We start from the raw sequence: 15,020 nt of genomic DNA, 5'->3' as shown, positions 1-15,020 counted from the left end.
ATCATCTGTACACTAAGTCATTGAATGATGGTACTATGTGATTACTATATGGTAGTTTTGTATGGACACTGTATGACAATATCATCTGTACACTAAGTCATTGAATGATGGTACTATGTGATCACTATATGGTAGTTTTATATGGACACTGTATGGCAATATCATCTGTACACTAAGTCATTGAATGATGGTACTATGTGATCACTATATGGTAGTTTTGTATGGACACTGTATGGCAATATCATCTGTACACTAAGTCATTGAATGATGGTACTATGTGATCACTATATGGTAGTTTTATATGGACACTGTATGGCAATATCATCTGTACACTAAGTCATTGAATGATGGTACTATGTGATCACTATATGGAAGTTGAATGATGGTCTTATAATAAGCACTGTATGGTAGTTTTACATGGGCATTGTATGACAATATCATATGGACTGTAGGGCGTTGAATGATGATCTTATGTGAGCACTGTATGGTAGTTTTATATGGGCATTGTATGACAATATCACATGGACTGTAGAGCATTGAATGATGGTCTTATGTGAGCACTGTATGGTAGTTTTACATAAATACTGTATGGCACTATCATATAGACTTTAGGGAATTGAATGATGGTCTTATGTGAACCCTATATTGTAGTTTTAAAAAGAATCTGTATGGCAATATAATCTGGACACTGGGGTATTGAATGATGGTCTTATATGAACACTATCTGGCAGTTTTACATGGAAACAGAATGGCAACATCATGGGGACACTTGAGCATTGAATGATGGTCTTATGTAAACACTACATCATATTTTTACGCAGATATTGTATGTCAATATAGTCTGGACACTAAGGTATTAAATGATGGCCTTATCTGAACATTACATAATAGCTTTATGTGGATACTGTGTGGCAACATCATATGGACAGTAGGGCATTGAATGATGGTCTAATGTAAACAGTATATGGTGTTTTACATGGACACTCTATGACAATATTATCGGGACACTGGGCATTGAATGATGGCCTTATGCGTTTTATGTGGATACTGTATGGTAATATAATCTGGATGCTAGTGTATTACATGATGGTCTTAGGAGAACATTATATAGTAGGTTTTACAAGGATATCGTAAGGTAATATTATCCGGACACTGGACAATTGGGTGCTGGCATTTTAAGATGTCAATATATGAAGTAATTCTAATTACATTTCTATTTAATACTTTTTATTATTATTATTATTATTATTATTATTATTAGCCTCTTCAAACATGAAGAATTTCCTGAAATAGACACTAAAACTAACAAGCTGGATTATATTGGCTTCCTGTTCTCTATAACATAGTTGTTTGGCTTGGGTGGAGACTAGCAGTTTGATATTGCATTTAATGTATATGCATTGTGTACAACACACAAAAAAATTACAATGTTTATAACATAACATCTTTTCTATGTCCTATTTAGATTATTTTTTTTCATTACAGTAAAATTGAATACTTTGGTTTGGCTATTTCCATTTCAATTCTCATTTATCAATCCTAATGGAATTGATTAAAATTCTAAGATTTTCTGGAGTTAATGTACTCAAAATTAATAAAAAAAATGCTTAAAAATTGGTTATTTTTAAGGATTAGATATTTAATAGCAATAGGCCATTATTCATTTATTTGAACGCTAGGACCCCAAGCCTTTTTTTTCTTATTTTATTTTGCACGGTCCGTGGTGCAGATCTTTTATACAAAGCGCAAACCTTTGTTAAATTAAATAAATGCACAAATCATGTCCAAATTATTCCAAGGGCTGAACATCCTCATATATGTGCATACTTACAGCTGCAATGTAAACTCTGCTATCATTGCAAGCAAAGGTTAGATCATCAGTAAAAACTAATAGGATATTTGTGAATCAGCCCAAAAGCGCAGATGCAATTGACTCCTCCAATGTCGGATAGGTCATCTACTGATAGAAATTACATTGACAATGGCTGAGCCTTGTCATCATGGCATAAACTGGGCTCTCCACAGGATCCTCCAGCCCTACGGTGTGACAGTCCAAATCAGGTGGAACAACCAGTCAGCTTCAAAATATTGCAAGTGAAATAAAATATTGCAAATGAAAATCTTTATCTCTATAATGAAAAAGTTTTCATGGCTAATCTTTTTAACCCTCCTATTAGATGATGAAGATTATTTTTACACAGCACCACCATATTCTGTAAACATTGTAAACCATTTACAGGTAATACATTGATAAAGAACAACGCGTCGTACAATTTATAATGGCAAAACTAATTACAGCTACACAAAATATAGATTCGGACAGTTTCACCGCACCATAATTTCCCTTATAGATAGATGAGTATGTATGATTTAAGTCCAGTTTAATTGGAGTGATAGTGGGACTGGATAATGCAGTCGTCATACTGTATGGACCTTAAAATTATATTGTGGTGGTGTGAATCCAATCTTAAAGATGGTCTTGGCCATAAAAGATTTCTAGCTATAAAGAAAAAATTTACAAAAAGATAAATAACATTTTTTTAAAATTAGTCTTAGTCCTAACCAATAAGCCATAGTTGATATTGAGAAAAAAACTATAGACTGTAAAAAAAGTGAAAATTATAGAGCCAACCGTTTTTATCCATTATAAATGAAAACCCACCCTGGTTATTCTAAGTAATGTCACAAGGTATTGCAATAGACTAAGTGTTTCTCACACCTAATTATGCTGATCTTAGGTAATTACAGAGAGCTTACAAGCAAACAGTTGATGGGGATTTACTTTGCTTGTGCTAAGCCCACAGAGAAAGTGATTATATGATTTTAGTGAATCATCCATTTCTACTTTCCTTCTGGTTCACTTGGATTCTACTCATATAAATATTTACAAATCACTCACAGCACGAAGCTACTGCTGCTATGCCACAATATTTGGGTAGAGAGATAGATAGATAGATAGATAGATAGATAGATAGATAGATAGATAGATAGATAGATAGGTATCTCCCCTCTGTACCAGTCTGTCATTATTAGTTTGCTCACTGCTGTAATTTAGATTTGTATTTTGTATGTAACCCCTTCTTATGTACAGTACCATGGAATCAATGGTGCTCTAAAAATAATAATAATTATGATAGATAATAAATAGATACATTATGTTTTCCCTCTAACATTCCCCAGTGCTGTGTAATAGCTATGTATAGTCCTGCAGCCACTAGGCCATTACTACTGTGCAGTAAGTCTTTGCCAGCTTTGTGAATAATAATAATAATAATTTTTATTTTTATAGCGCCAACATATTCCGCAGCACTTTACAAATTTTAGGGGGGACATATACAGACAATACAGAATAAGCATATCTCATATCGAAAGGAGTGAGGGCCCTGCTCGCAAGCTTACAGTCTATGAGGAAATGGGGGAGACACAAAAGGTAGAATGTACATATATTGTATAATGCAGCCTTGATATACTAAATAGGATAAATAATAATACATGGACTGGTCGCCAGCCAGTATGTGTGCAGTCCTGACAGAGGCTTTTATGTGCATGGTTGGTATGAACCCGAAGTTGAAGAAGATTTTAATATGGGGGAAAACTGGGACGGACAGATAGTGTGTTTATGTGAATATGTATGTTTGGTTAAACTCAAAAGAGCTCAGGTCAAATTGCCAGCTCGGTAAGGGAACTAGTGGGCTTCAGACGGAGCAGATATCTGTAGAAAAATTCTACCAGATATTCACGTTTTTCCATGCAAAGATTAAGTGAAAATGGGTAAAACCATGAAAATATCTACCCAAAACTCACAATGTAAAATGCATTCTGGAGATTTGAAAATTTGAAGCACAAACTAAAATCCACACAGATTTTTACTGCCACATATTAATAGGATTTGCTTTCTGGAGCCTACACCGAATCTGCAAAGTATAATCCTGGCCCTAGGGCCTGATATTTACATAATCACAGGTTCCCATGCGATATCCCCACTAACCGTTTGTCTTGATGAGATGTATATTTGGATTGTAGGTTTTCCTGGGACAATACATACAAGGGGACATTACACAATGACGCCTTTTAGCTGTTATAGGGGGCTCATCTTTGTACACTGGAATAACCCCTTGTGAAATGTGAGACCTATATATGAAGATATCTGTTTGCCCATAGTGAAATGGCCTAATGGTCACAAAAATGTTAATCCTTGCACCCTAATTGTCAGTGACAAACATCAACAGTGTGTGTGTGTTTCCATATACTATAAACTGTAATCAAGGTGTAATGCAGCTACATAATCGTGACAAGGGGGGGAGTTACACAGGAAATTCTCAGTGTTGTAAAATGGCGTGCGGAAGGTAAAACAGTAGCGTTACCCATTTATTACCATATTTTCAACACTTAAGTCCATAATATATATTTTTTATTCTTTTTCTTGTTATATAACAAGAAATGACATTGAAAAGTGGTATACTGTATTAGTGAATACACAATTAAAGTTGGATCCTTTTTCAGTAATTTTGATAAATAATTTTAGTAAATGAATCTCAAATTTGATATCCTGTAAATAGTTTACATACATGAGCCCTGGCGAGTCTTATTCTGAAACAGAATATCTATAAATAATCATTTAGACTGATGTCAAGTGTTTCCATTTGTTTCGTGTGTCCGATTAATTTTCTTGTGCTTCAGTTGATCACAACTGGAATCAAAACAGCATCAGTTCTCATCTAATTTCTTTACAAGTTTTTACTGCAAATCGGTGAGCTGGAAAAAAATGGAACATAATAATTTCTGACCCTCTACTGTCAGCGCAAAAACTGATACACCAAATGAATGGGAACGATCCCATTGAAATCTATGGGATTTATACCTATGTACCTACATCACTTTTCATTTGGCATTTTAGCAGTACAATAGAAGTAAAAAAAAAAGCAGCTGGCACAAGAAAGGAAATCATGAAATCTAGGCCTCCTTAATGCTTGGGATTAAGCAATCCAAATTTTTTTTCACATAGATAAAAAATGTGATTGATATATATTTATATATATATATATATATATATATATACACAGATATATATTTTTTTATTTCTTTAAACATAGATATTTATATGTCATTTTTATATACCTGATTCATAATAAAAATATGTATTACATAATTTCAGTGCAATAACTTTTTAATTCTAACGCCATCATTTCTGATCAGTATGATCAGTACATAGGGCTGCAAGATACAAACAACAAAAATAAAATATATGTATACCTATGTTTATGTATTTTTGTATACATGTATATATCTACACAAACAACACGCATATATATATATGTATATATATATATACACATATATATACATAAATACGAATACTAAAATACAGAAGAAAGAAAGAGTGTTAAATATGTAAATGAAGCTGCATAATACTGACATATTATTTATATTATAATTGGTCACAAATTTTACAACATCTTTTTCCTATACTAGTTACTACTATACAATTTGGAAAATGGAATTGTCTACAGTATTAGATACACATTTGCTCTTGAATGTAAAAGATCTGTTTCATATAGGTCTAGATACATTATGTAACAAAATATACATATTTTCTCTGTAAAGGTGGAATTTTGTTATATTGGTCATAGAAAACTACACTGTTATACTCACATATGCATGAATCTCTTTTTTGGAGTAATAAACTAGATATTCTATTCGTGCACTACCTGCAATTAGGTTTTGTAAGTGTAATGTCCTGTGGAGAATCACACAAGTGTGGACTTCCCAGTTTATAAGGTACCTAACATATATTCATTTATTAGATATATTTAACATTTACTAAGTATATATATATATATATATATATATATATATATATATATATATATATATACTTAGCAAATGTTTAATATATTAAATGTTAAATATATCTAATAAATGAACATATGTTAGGACCCTTATAAACTGGGAAGTCCACACTATATAAATAAATATATAGAGAGAGTTAGATGTAAATTATATATATATATATATATATATATATATATATATACACACACACACACTCACACACGCATTTTAACTGATGATAAGTGACATGAGAAAATCAAAGATTCAATGAGGTGTACAGACAGTTCTCTATATGCATATGGTTTTCTGTCAACATGAATTCCTTTGCTATGTTATCAACATAAAAAATAATCTGACTCTCTTAATATCTATCTACATATTAACATAATATCTACTATCTGTCTATGTATTTATCTGTATGTACCTCTCTATTTCCGATTGTCTATTTTCAGTACTCTGTCATCTGTCCTCCACATATCTATCTTTCTATCCATCTATGTAATATTTGTCTCCACAGTTCTGTGATTCCTTGCAGGTGATGCTCACATCCTGATGGTGATGACATATACAGTCGAGCTGTGCTGTGATCTGGCATTACACTAGCCCAGAATGTGGAGATCCAGTGGAGTCTGTATAATGAGAGCAGGTTTGCAGGGTGTTAATTACAATCTGTAAGGTGTGACACTGATCTGAGCCATATTCTTGTGCTTGTACTAATAGAGATGAGTATGTCAGTTCATTAGCAGTAAAATCAAGGATCAGCATTTGCACCATAAGGTTCCGGGTGCTGTAAAATGGGGATTTATTACTCTAAGAAAAAAACTCCACTGAGAAACAAGTTTACATTCTTTAGATAGCAGTAAATTGAGAATATTATTTATTTTATACCTAGTCACATTTGGGGCAGGGGTCTGGGTCAAGTGTTTCAGTGTCTCTATTGGTATTTGTAGGTCACCTACATTACATATTTTATAACCTAAATCACCAATGTACGTACATGATCTAATATAATCTAGATAAAATGTACACATTTGTAGTGATCTTCCCTACACTGATCATTATTTGCCCCCTGTGGCAGCACTCACCTGGCAGTCGGTGCCGTAGGATCCAAGGGCAGAAGCTGAGCGGGTCCCTGTGCAGAATGCGGTGCTGTGGGATGCCCAGGGTGTGCCCATAAGGGTTGGCAGGCGGCTCTGGGAAGATCAAATCTGGGGCCCCAAGAAGACGGATCCCTGGGCGAAGAGGGGCAGGTGGCAACCCTGGCCCTGGTTCTGGGTACTTTAGAGCTGTCGGTCTGAGAGGTTCCTCTGGACTTCGGTCTGGACCCACTAAAGCCTCAATTGAGAAGCCTTTCCTGGCTGGAGGCAGGAACATGGTGCTGCCCCTGGGGCAGTTTACAGAAGGCAGGGAGTGAAGGGCATTACCCAGTAGAACTTGTAGTAGAATCCTGGGCCAGTTCCTATAGTGTATCAGCTCTCATGAAGTCAGAGATGAGTTCTCCTAAAATCCTGGAGGCACTTGTAAGATGTAGAAGAGGACTACTTCACCCCCTGTGCAATGATTCTGGCCAGTTCTTGACTTTATGATGGTGCCCTGTTCCAAGATCTAGCACATGATCTTCTGTAAAGTAGCTCCACTGGAGAAATGTGTGTAGCAGTCATAAATATATATATATCTACTGTATCAGGTACGGGCACACACTGACCACAGGGACTAGAAGCAGAAGATGGCAGCAAGTAGAGAAAACAGGAGAATAGAGGGGAGTGAGGGGAGGATAGTGAGTGGGATGTGTTTGGATCTGACTGTTCTCCTCCTCTTATCTGCCCTCATCTCCAGTCACACCAATAGCACAGGAGCTGGGAGGTGCAGCCAACACATGTCATCCATGCTGGAAAGTCTATTACCTGCTGCAGGTTGTCACCAGATCCTGGTAATTATCATCTGCCGCCACATTACACGATATATAATCTATATAATGCTCTGCTAGCAATGTTCTGCCAACAGCTCTGATCACAGTAGTCCTGACTATTGTTCTAGTTCAAACAGAAGATACTCCACTTATGCAGGATTGTATATATAACCATATAATATAGTATAATATAGAATATAGCCAGGTCTTTATATGTAGCCTACACACATCGAATTTTATTGTATTTCATCCTGAAATAATACTAAACATAATCAGTTCTCCTAGAAATAACTATATATAATAATGCTATGAAAGAAAATACCATTACATGTCACATAATGTATTCTGATAGCTGTATTTTTTATGTAACGTTCATTTATGTCATCATTTGTGTCACATGTAAATATGCTTAATTAATAATCAGCTGATGGAGCAATTACTAGCACACACTGAAATATAAGAGAAATATGAACCCGATAATTTGTTCAGAGGGAAATTCAGTGACATTTATGCGGAAGAAAAGGAAAAAAGTGTAGTAGTAGTAGTAGTAATAATAATATTTTTATTATTATTATTATTAATCTTCATCTTTATTATCATCAGGATTTAGGATGCAGTTATTCTGCACAGACACCTGCATATAGTGTGCGCTTATCACTGTTTGCTGGCACAAAGTATCATCAGATTATTCGGTACCAGAGCTGCCAGCAATTGGGTGGCACGGAGCTAAACAGAAGTCTCTAGGTCGTTAGATAATAAATTAAGAGATCAGAAAGTGAAGTAATAAGGCTTTCTCTGGTAAAGTAATGTCACAAGGATTTGTGTAATTGTTTTAATAAATGTGCGATCATCTCAACTTCTTCCCATAAACGAATGTACAATAGGAATAATATCAATGACACCTCTATAAATATGACTGGCACCTCTATTGTGTTTCATACTGAATTGTTATTGGGTTTCATATATTACAATTCAGGCATTTTTTTAGTTTATAATACTCAAGTTTTAGTTATTGAATTAAAAAAATATATTGTTAAAAAAACAACAATTAGAGCAGATGGAACGATCCTTTACACCATAAATACATGAACACAAAATACCCATGACACAGTGGGTGTAATATACAATTCATTTGGAATTAAATAATCCATTTATCAATTTTAGGTATGTTTTTACATTTTAGATGATCATTAAATATTATCTTGTGGTATGTGTTAATATTAGGAATCATCTATCATATGTGATTATATTTGTCTCAGATGATCAATGCATCAAATCTATTTATCATCTATCTAACTATCTATCTATCCATATATCTATCTATCCATATATCTATTATCTATCTATCTAACTATCTATCTATCTATCCATATATCTATCTATCCATATATCTATTATCTATCTATCTATCTATCTATCTATCTATCTATCTATCTATCTATCTATCTACCTTTCTATCTATCTATCTATCTATCTATCTATCTATCTATCTATCTATCTATCTATCTATCTATCTATCTACCTTTCTATGAAATTGATTGATGCACCTTTAAATAAACGGTATGCGCACTTATCAGCTGCATGAGAAAGGTTCCGACTATGAATTGAAATGTCACCACATGGGTGAGTCCTATAATTTTGTACTTTAGTGTTGCTTTCATTTTATCTATCTATCTAGAGATAAAAGGTGACATTTCGGTTCAAGATGAGAACCTTTTTAGTCTTGCTTGAAAAAAGTTCTCATCTTGAACGGAAATGTCACCATTTTTTTTCTATTTGTTTCAATTGGTGTGCTGCTCCATTTTTTATCTTTATATTGGAGGAACAGTGTTTGCCTGGGAGGCTTGGCACCTCTGTCCTCTTGCTGGTGCTGCTTGTTTTTTTCTCCTTTTCTTTCTATCTATCCATCTATCTATATATCTATCCCATATATATCTATCTATCCATCCATATCTATCTACCTATCTAGCCCATATCTATCTATCCCATATCTATCCATATATCTATCTATCCATATCTATTATCTATCTATCTATCTATCTATCTATCTATCTATCTATCTATCTATCTATCCATCCCATAGCTATATATCTATCTATCTAGCTATCAACCTATATATTTATTTCTATCCTATATTATCTATTACTAGTTTTTATGGAATGTGCAGAGGTGCTGGTTCTTTTTATATGTTTGTTTTTATTTCTATCAAATTGTTTCAAATTCTTTGGAAATTCATACATATCTAAATGTCTCCTTATTTGACCTAGCATTTCACAAATACTAGCTGTCATAGAAAAAAGAAAATGCTTAGGTCAACACATATGTTCCTACAGCCAAAGGTAGATTGTGGCTCTTTTGTACAGCTACTAGTCCAGACATCCTTTGAAGTGAATGGAGCTGAGATGCATTCAACAATGTCCAGCCTGACTGCTGGTCTCTTGACCCTAACTTATAGTCTCATAGTCATATATGAGGCTGTTAGTTTGGGTCAAAAGACCCACGGTCAGTCTGGGCATTGCAGTTTGTATAAGGATCAGGGGTGCAACTTTAATAGGTGCAGAGATTGCAATCAAACCCGGGTCCTAGAGACTAAAGGTGCCTAAATGTCCCTTTGCCCCGTAGGAAAAGACTAATACTATTAAAGACCAGAGATAGTTGGGGGTCCAGATGGGGATTTTGCCATGGGGCCCGCAATCTTCAAGTTCCGCCACTGATAACAACCATTAAACACAGATGTATAGAGAAAAAAAATTACTAATGACTAAATTACTGTTTATTGCATGGTTATTAATCTCTACACAGTAGTGACAGAAGTGCCTACTACAGCTAAAGTTGTTGTTTTTTTGGAGGGGGGAGGTTGAAAGGGGGTAAGCGTGGGAAGCATGGTAGCTCAGTAGTTAGCACTGTTGCTTTGCAGTGCTGGGGTCCTGAGTTCAAGTCCTACCAAGGACAACATCTGCAAAGAGTCACACTCCAAAGACATACTGATAGGGAATTTAGTGATGATGATGATGTCTGAAAAGTGCTGTGGAATTAATTGTCAGCAAGTGCTTTTGTATGAAAACTGCAAGTGCTTTTGTATGAAAAATACATGTTTAAAAAAATCCACAAATGTCTGAATTCTGCTTTACAATGGGGTCACAAGTCTTGTATTTATCACAGAATTTAAGTGCAGATTTCTCAACTGAAATCCACTAATTTCTACATCTAGAATCTGCACACTTTTTCTTGTATTTCCATGCGGAAACGCACCAATAAAAAGGCAACAAAATAATGACATGCAAGCAGTCTCAATTGAAATGACCTGGTAATGTTCACCGAAAAAAGATGCGTTTTTAGAACAGAAATTGAAATAATACAAATTTAAAGACGCAACAAAAGACAATTTGTGTGGAATTCTGCTAAAAAAAAAGTTTAATACTGTATGGATAAGTTTGAACAAAAACTCATCCACCTTGTTAGTACTGTAAAATTATATGGATTTAATGTGCGGAAAATCCAACCATAACATTCACACAAAATATACATTATGTGAATCTAGCCCATGGAGGGCTCCTTCACACACTATTTTTAACAATATTTTTACAAACAATTTTGGTAGTATTTTTTATTATGTATCACGTTGTTTTCTGATTTTTTTTAATGTCCTGTAGAGAAACACATAAAGAAAAATACAAAAAACCCCCTACGAAACCAACAAAACACTATGTACCGTATGTAGAATGTAATTCCATGAGAGCCATACAATATTTTTAAAACTAAATACAAGTAAATGTGTGCATTTTATGCAAGACCAACACTTTTAAAATCCAATAAGTCTCTGAATTATTTTTAATAACGTAGTTATGCTGCTGCTAACCAATGATGAATAAAGTACTTCTTACCATTAATGTGACTTCTGGTGCTGCATGGTTTTGCTGATGGCTTTGTAGTCTGGTTGATACGTGGTGAGGTTGAGCTTCATGCAGGCGTTGAGACTTCCATCCGTTAAACGTGATCGTAGGTTCTTAATGTTCTTTAGATGTGAGAAAGACTGCTCACATGCATACATAGAGCCAAACATTGTCAGTACAGCAATACTCACACGCTGCAGTGTGTGGTATGTGATGGGAAGTGCGTTCCAAGTTTTGACAATTTTGACAATCAGCTGGTCCGCAGCTTGAAGTTTTTTCATTTCTTTGCTTGCTGTCGTGTAAGTCTTTTCAATTCTTCATTCAGTGACTTGACCTTATTCACCCACATGTCAGGCCTTGAGGTCAGCAGCTGGTAGCTCAAAATCTCTGACAGAGACACCGGGGATGTAACCCAGGTCGGCGCTGTCCACTGCACACTCGTGTGGATGGGTGATTAACTTAAAAAGACGAGTGCGCTCACGACATTCTCCAAAGCGCGCTTTGAATGACTGCAGGAGACTAGATGTGAAGCCTGCTAGCTGCTGAAGATTAAGATGTTGAGCAGGTCACTTGCTGTGCATGAATCTTTAAACTCTCCCAGTTTTTCAAAGTATAGTAAACGACCTGTTTCAATGTTGACGATGAAGAGTTCTAGCTTGTTTTCAAATGCAAACACTGATTGCTGAAGGGATAAGGCTGTGTGCCCACGATGTGTTTTTTAAGCGTTTTTGCAGCAGCAATTCCTCTGCAGAAACGCTGTAAAAACGCTTGGTAGAAGGCCTGCCATGTTCCCCAATGATAATCCGCATGTGCTGTGCACATGCTGCGGAAATTTCCGCTGCGGATTATCATTGCGGAAAAAAAACGCAGCACTACCAATTATTTTGCGGAAGCGCTGCGTTTTCGCCGCCATTGACTTGCATTGGAACGCATGGATTACGCATCACTGCATCTGTAGATGCGCATTCCATGCGTTTCAATGTCCGGATGGTACCCGGGTCTGGAGGAGAGGAGACTCTCTTCCAGACCCGGGTACCATAGAACCTGTAAAAAAAAGAATAAAATAAAAAATAAATATTATATTTACCTTCTGATGGCCCCCGGTGTGCTTGTCTTCGCTTGCCGGCAGATCGCAGTGGACTGAAGGACCTGCGCTGACGTCATTTATTCATGTGACGGCAGGTCCTTCAGTGTACCGCGTGCTGCTGGCAAGCCAGGACGGATCGAATAAAGACTCCTGGGGACCATAGCCTAAGACTGTATTTCCAACGCCTTGCATTTTCACATTGAGCTGGTTCAGATGTTCAGTCATGTCCACGAGATAGTAGAACTTCAGGAGCCACTCAGTGTTAAATAATTCAGGATGCTCGACGTTTTTCATTTCAAGAAAAATTCGGATTTAGCTCTGACAAGCCGTGAAACGGCTGAGCACCTTCCCTCTTGACAACCAACGCACATTGCTGTGCAGAAGCAGACCAGGATAATTATTCCCAACTTCATCCAGTAGTGTTTTAAACTGGCAATCATTTAAAGCTCTGGCAACAGTAAAGTTGACCACCTGAATGACCAGCGACATCACTTCACCAACCTGCTCGCCACACATCTGAGCACAAAGCGCCTCCTGATGTAGGATGCAGTGAAAACTTAGGATAGGTCTCTTTTCATGTTCACGAAGAACCGCTACGAATCCTCTGTTTTTCCCCACCATGCACGGAGCACCATCAGTACACACTGAAATAAGTTTATCCATTGGTAGATTTTTTTTCTTTAGCGAGCTCAGTGAAAGACTTGAAAAAATCCTCCCCTCTTGTTGTCCCTTTCAAAGGCAAAACAGCAAGACTTTCCTCACATAGTGTGTCACCGGCAGCATACCTTGCAATCACGCTGAATTGGGATAGTCATAAGTTACTTACCGGTAACGGGATTTTTCGGAGACCATGACAGCACCACGAGAGAGGGGATCTGCCCACCAAGGACAGGAAACCTACAGGCTTAAAAGGGGCGGCCCTCTCTTCTCGCCTCAGTTTGGATTACAGAGCATTGAGTGGACCACCAGGTTAGTAGACATAGCAAAATGTGATAAACCAACATTTCTATAAATCACCAACTTAAAAGTGAAAATTAATAAACAAGGAGTGCTCCCACCAATGTGAAAGGAGGGAATATAAGAGTGCTGACTTTATCGGTCGAAAATGACAGCACCACGAGAGAATTACAGAGAAGAAGAAGTTTAGGGAGGGACTACAGCTTGGAGCACCCTTCTCCCGAAAGTGAGATCAGACAAAACACCCGAATCCAGTCTATGGTGCCTATAGAAGGTAGACAGAGAAGAACAGGTAGCAGCCTTACATATGTCTTCTATCGAGACACCCGTCTTCTCCGCCCAGGAGGTAGTCACTGCCCAGGTGGAGTGAGGCTTCAATTCTTGTGGTATTTCCTCACCGCTGGATGTATAAGCTAGGGAAATAGCCTCCCTGATCCATCTAGCTATGGTGGACTTTGTGACTTTAGAGCCTTTCCTAACACCTTGGTAGGATATAAATAACGAACTATCTTTTCTAAACTCTCTGGTGACCAAGAGGTACCTAATTACACATCTCCTTACGTCTAGTGTATGAAACTCTTCTTCTTTCCGGTTAGAGGGTAGGACTACTTCTTGGAGTCTGTGAAAACGGGTAGCTACTTTAGGGAGATAGGCGGGATTAGGTTTAAGAATTATTATATCATCCAGGATCTGAGTGAAGGGCAAGGCTGAAGACAGGGCATGAATATCACTGACTCTCCTAGTAGATGTTAAAGCTATCAGAAGTGCTGTTTTAAGGGAGAGGGACTTAAGAGTGGCTAACTCTTTTGGCTCAAAGTGTGGACCAGTTAAGGCTTTAAGAACCAAATTTAGATCCAAGGGTACCAATTTGCTTTTGACAATAGGCCTGAACCTAAAGGTGGCTTTAATGAAATGAGATATCCAATAATTACTCGCCAGATCACAGCTACATAAGGCACCTAAGGCGGACACCTGCACCTTCAGGGTGCTAGTGGCTAGCTCTAACTCAAGACCTTTTTGCAGAAATTCTAGAATTTCACTTATCTGAGCTTCCTCACCGACTCTGGAACTGGAAAAAGATAAAAACTTCTTCCAGGTTCTCTCATAAATTCTGGTTGTAATAGGCTTACGGCTGCGCATTAAGGTTGTCACTAAGCCTTGGGAGAATCCCTTTTTTCTTAATAGCTACCCTTCAAGTTCCATACCGTCAAGTGGAGGCCAAACACTTGAGGATGGACTATAGGACCCTGGAAGAGGAGATCTGGAACTTCTGGTAGAACCCAAGGATCTGACACAGACATGCTCCTGAGGCATGAGAACCAGGGCCTCCTGGGCCAAAAGG

The 15,020-nt window shown here is 36.8% G+C and overlaps 1 protein-coding gene across 1 annotated transcript in view; it reads right to left on the bottom strand.

Annotated features, from left to right (window-relative positions):
• Positions 1 to 7,605, bottom strand: part of LOC141165017 (homeobox protein EMX1-like) — a 31,055-nt gene extending 23,450 nt beyond the window's left edge. The window contains exon 1 of the mRNA XM_073650667.1: positions 6,918 to 7,605. Coding sequence (XP_073506768.1) covers positions 6,918 to 7,206 — 289 coding nt within the window. The 5' untranslated portion in view covers positions 7,207 to 7,605. The remainder of the gene's footprint in view (positions 1 to 6,917) is intronic.
• Between the last annotated feature and the right edge of the window lie 7,415 nt (positions 7,606 to 15,020).

Source organism: Phyllobates terribilis, unplaced genomic scaffold (genome assembly GCF_046119375.1).
Source record: "Phyllobates terribilis strain yellow unplaced genomic scaffold, ASM4611937v1 Scaffold_11__3_contigs__length_659146591, whole genome shotgun sequence".
NCBI classification, from domain to species: domain Eukaryota; kingdom Metazoa; phylum Chordata; class Amphibia; order Anura; family Dendrobatidae; genus Phyllobates; species Phyllobates terribilis.
This window is presented reverse-complemented; position numbering and strand designations above follow the sequence as displayed.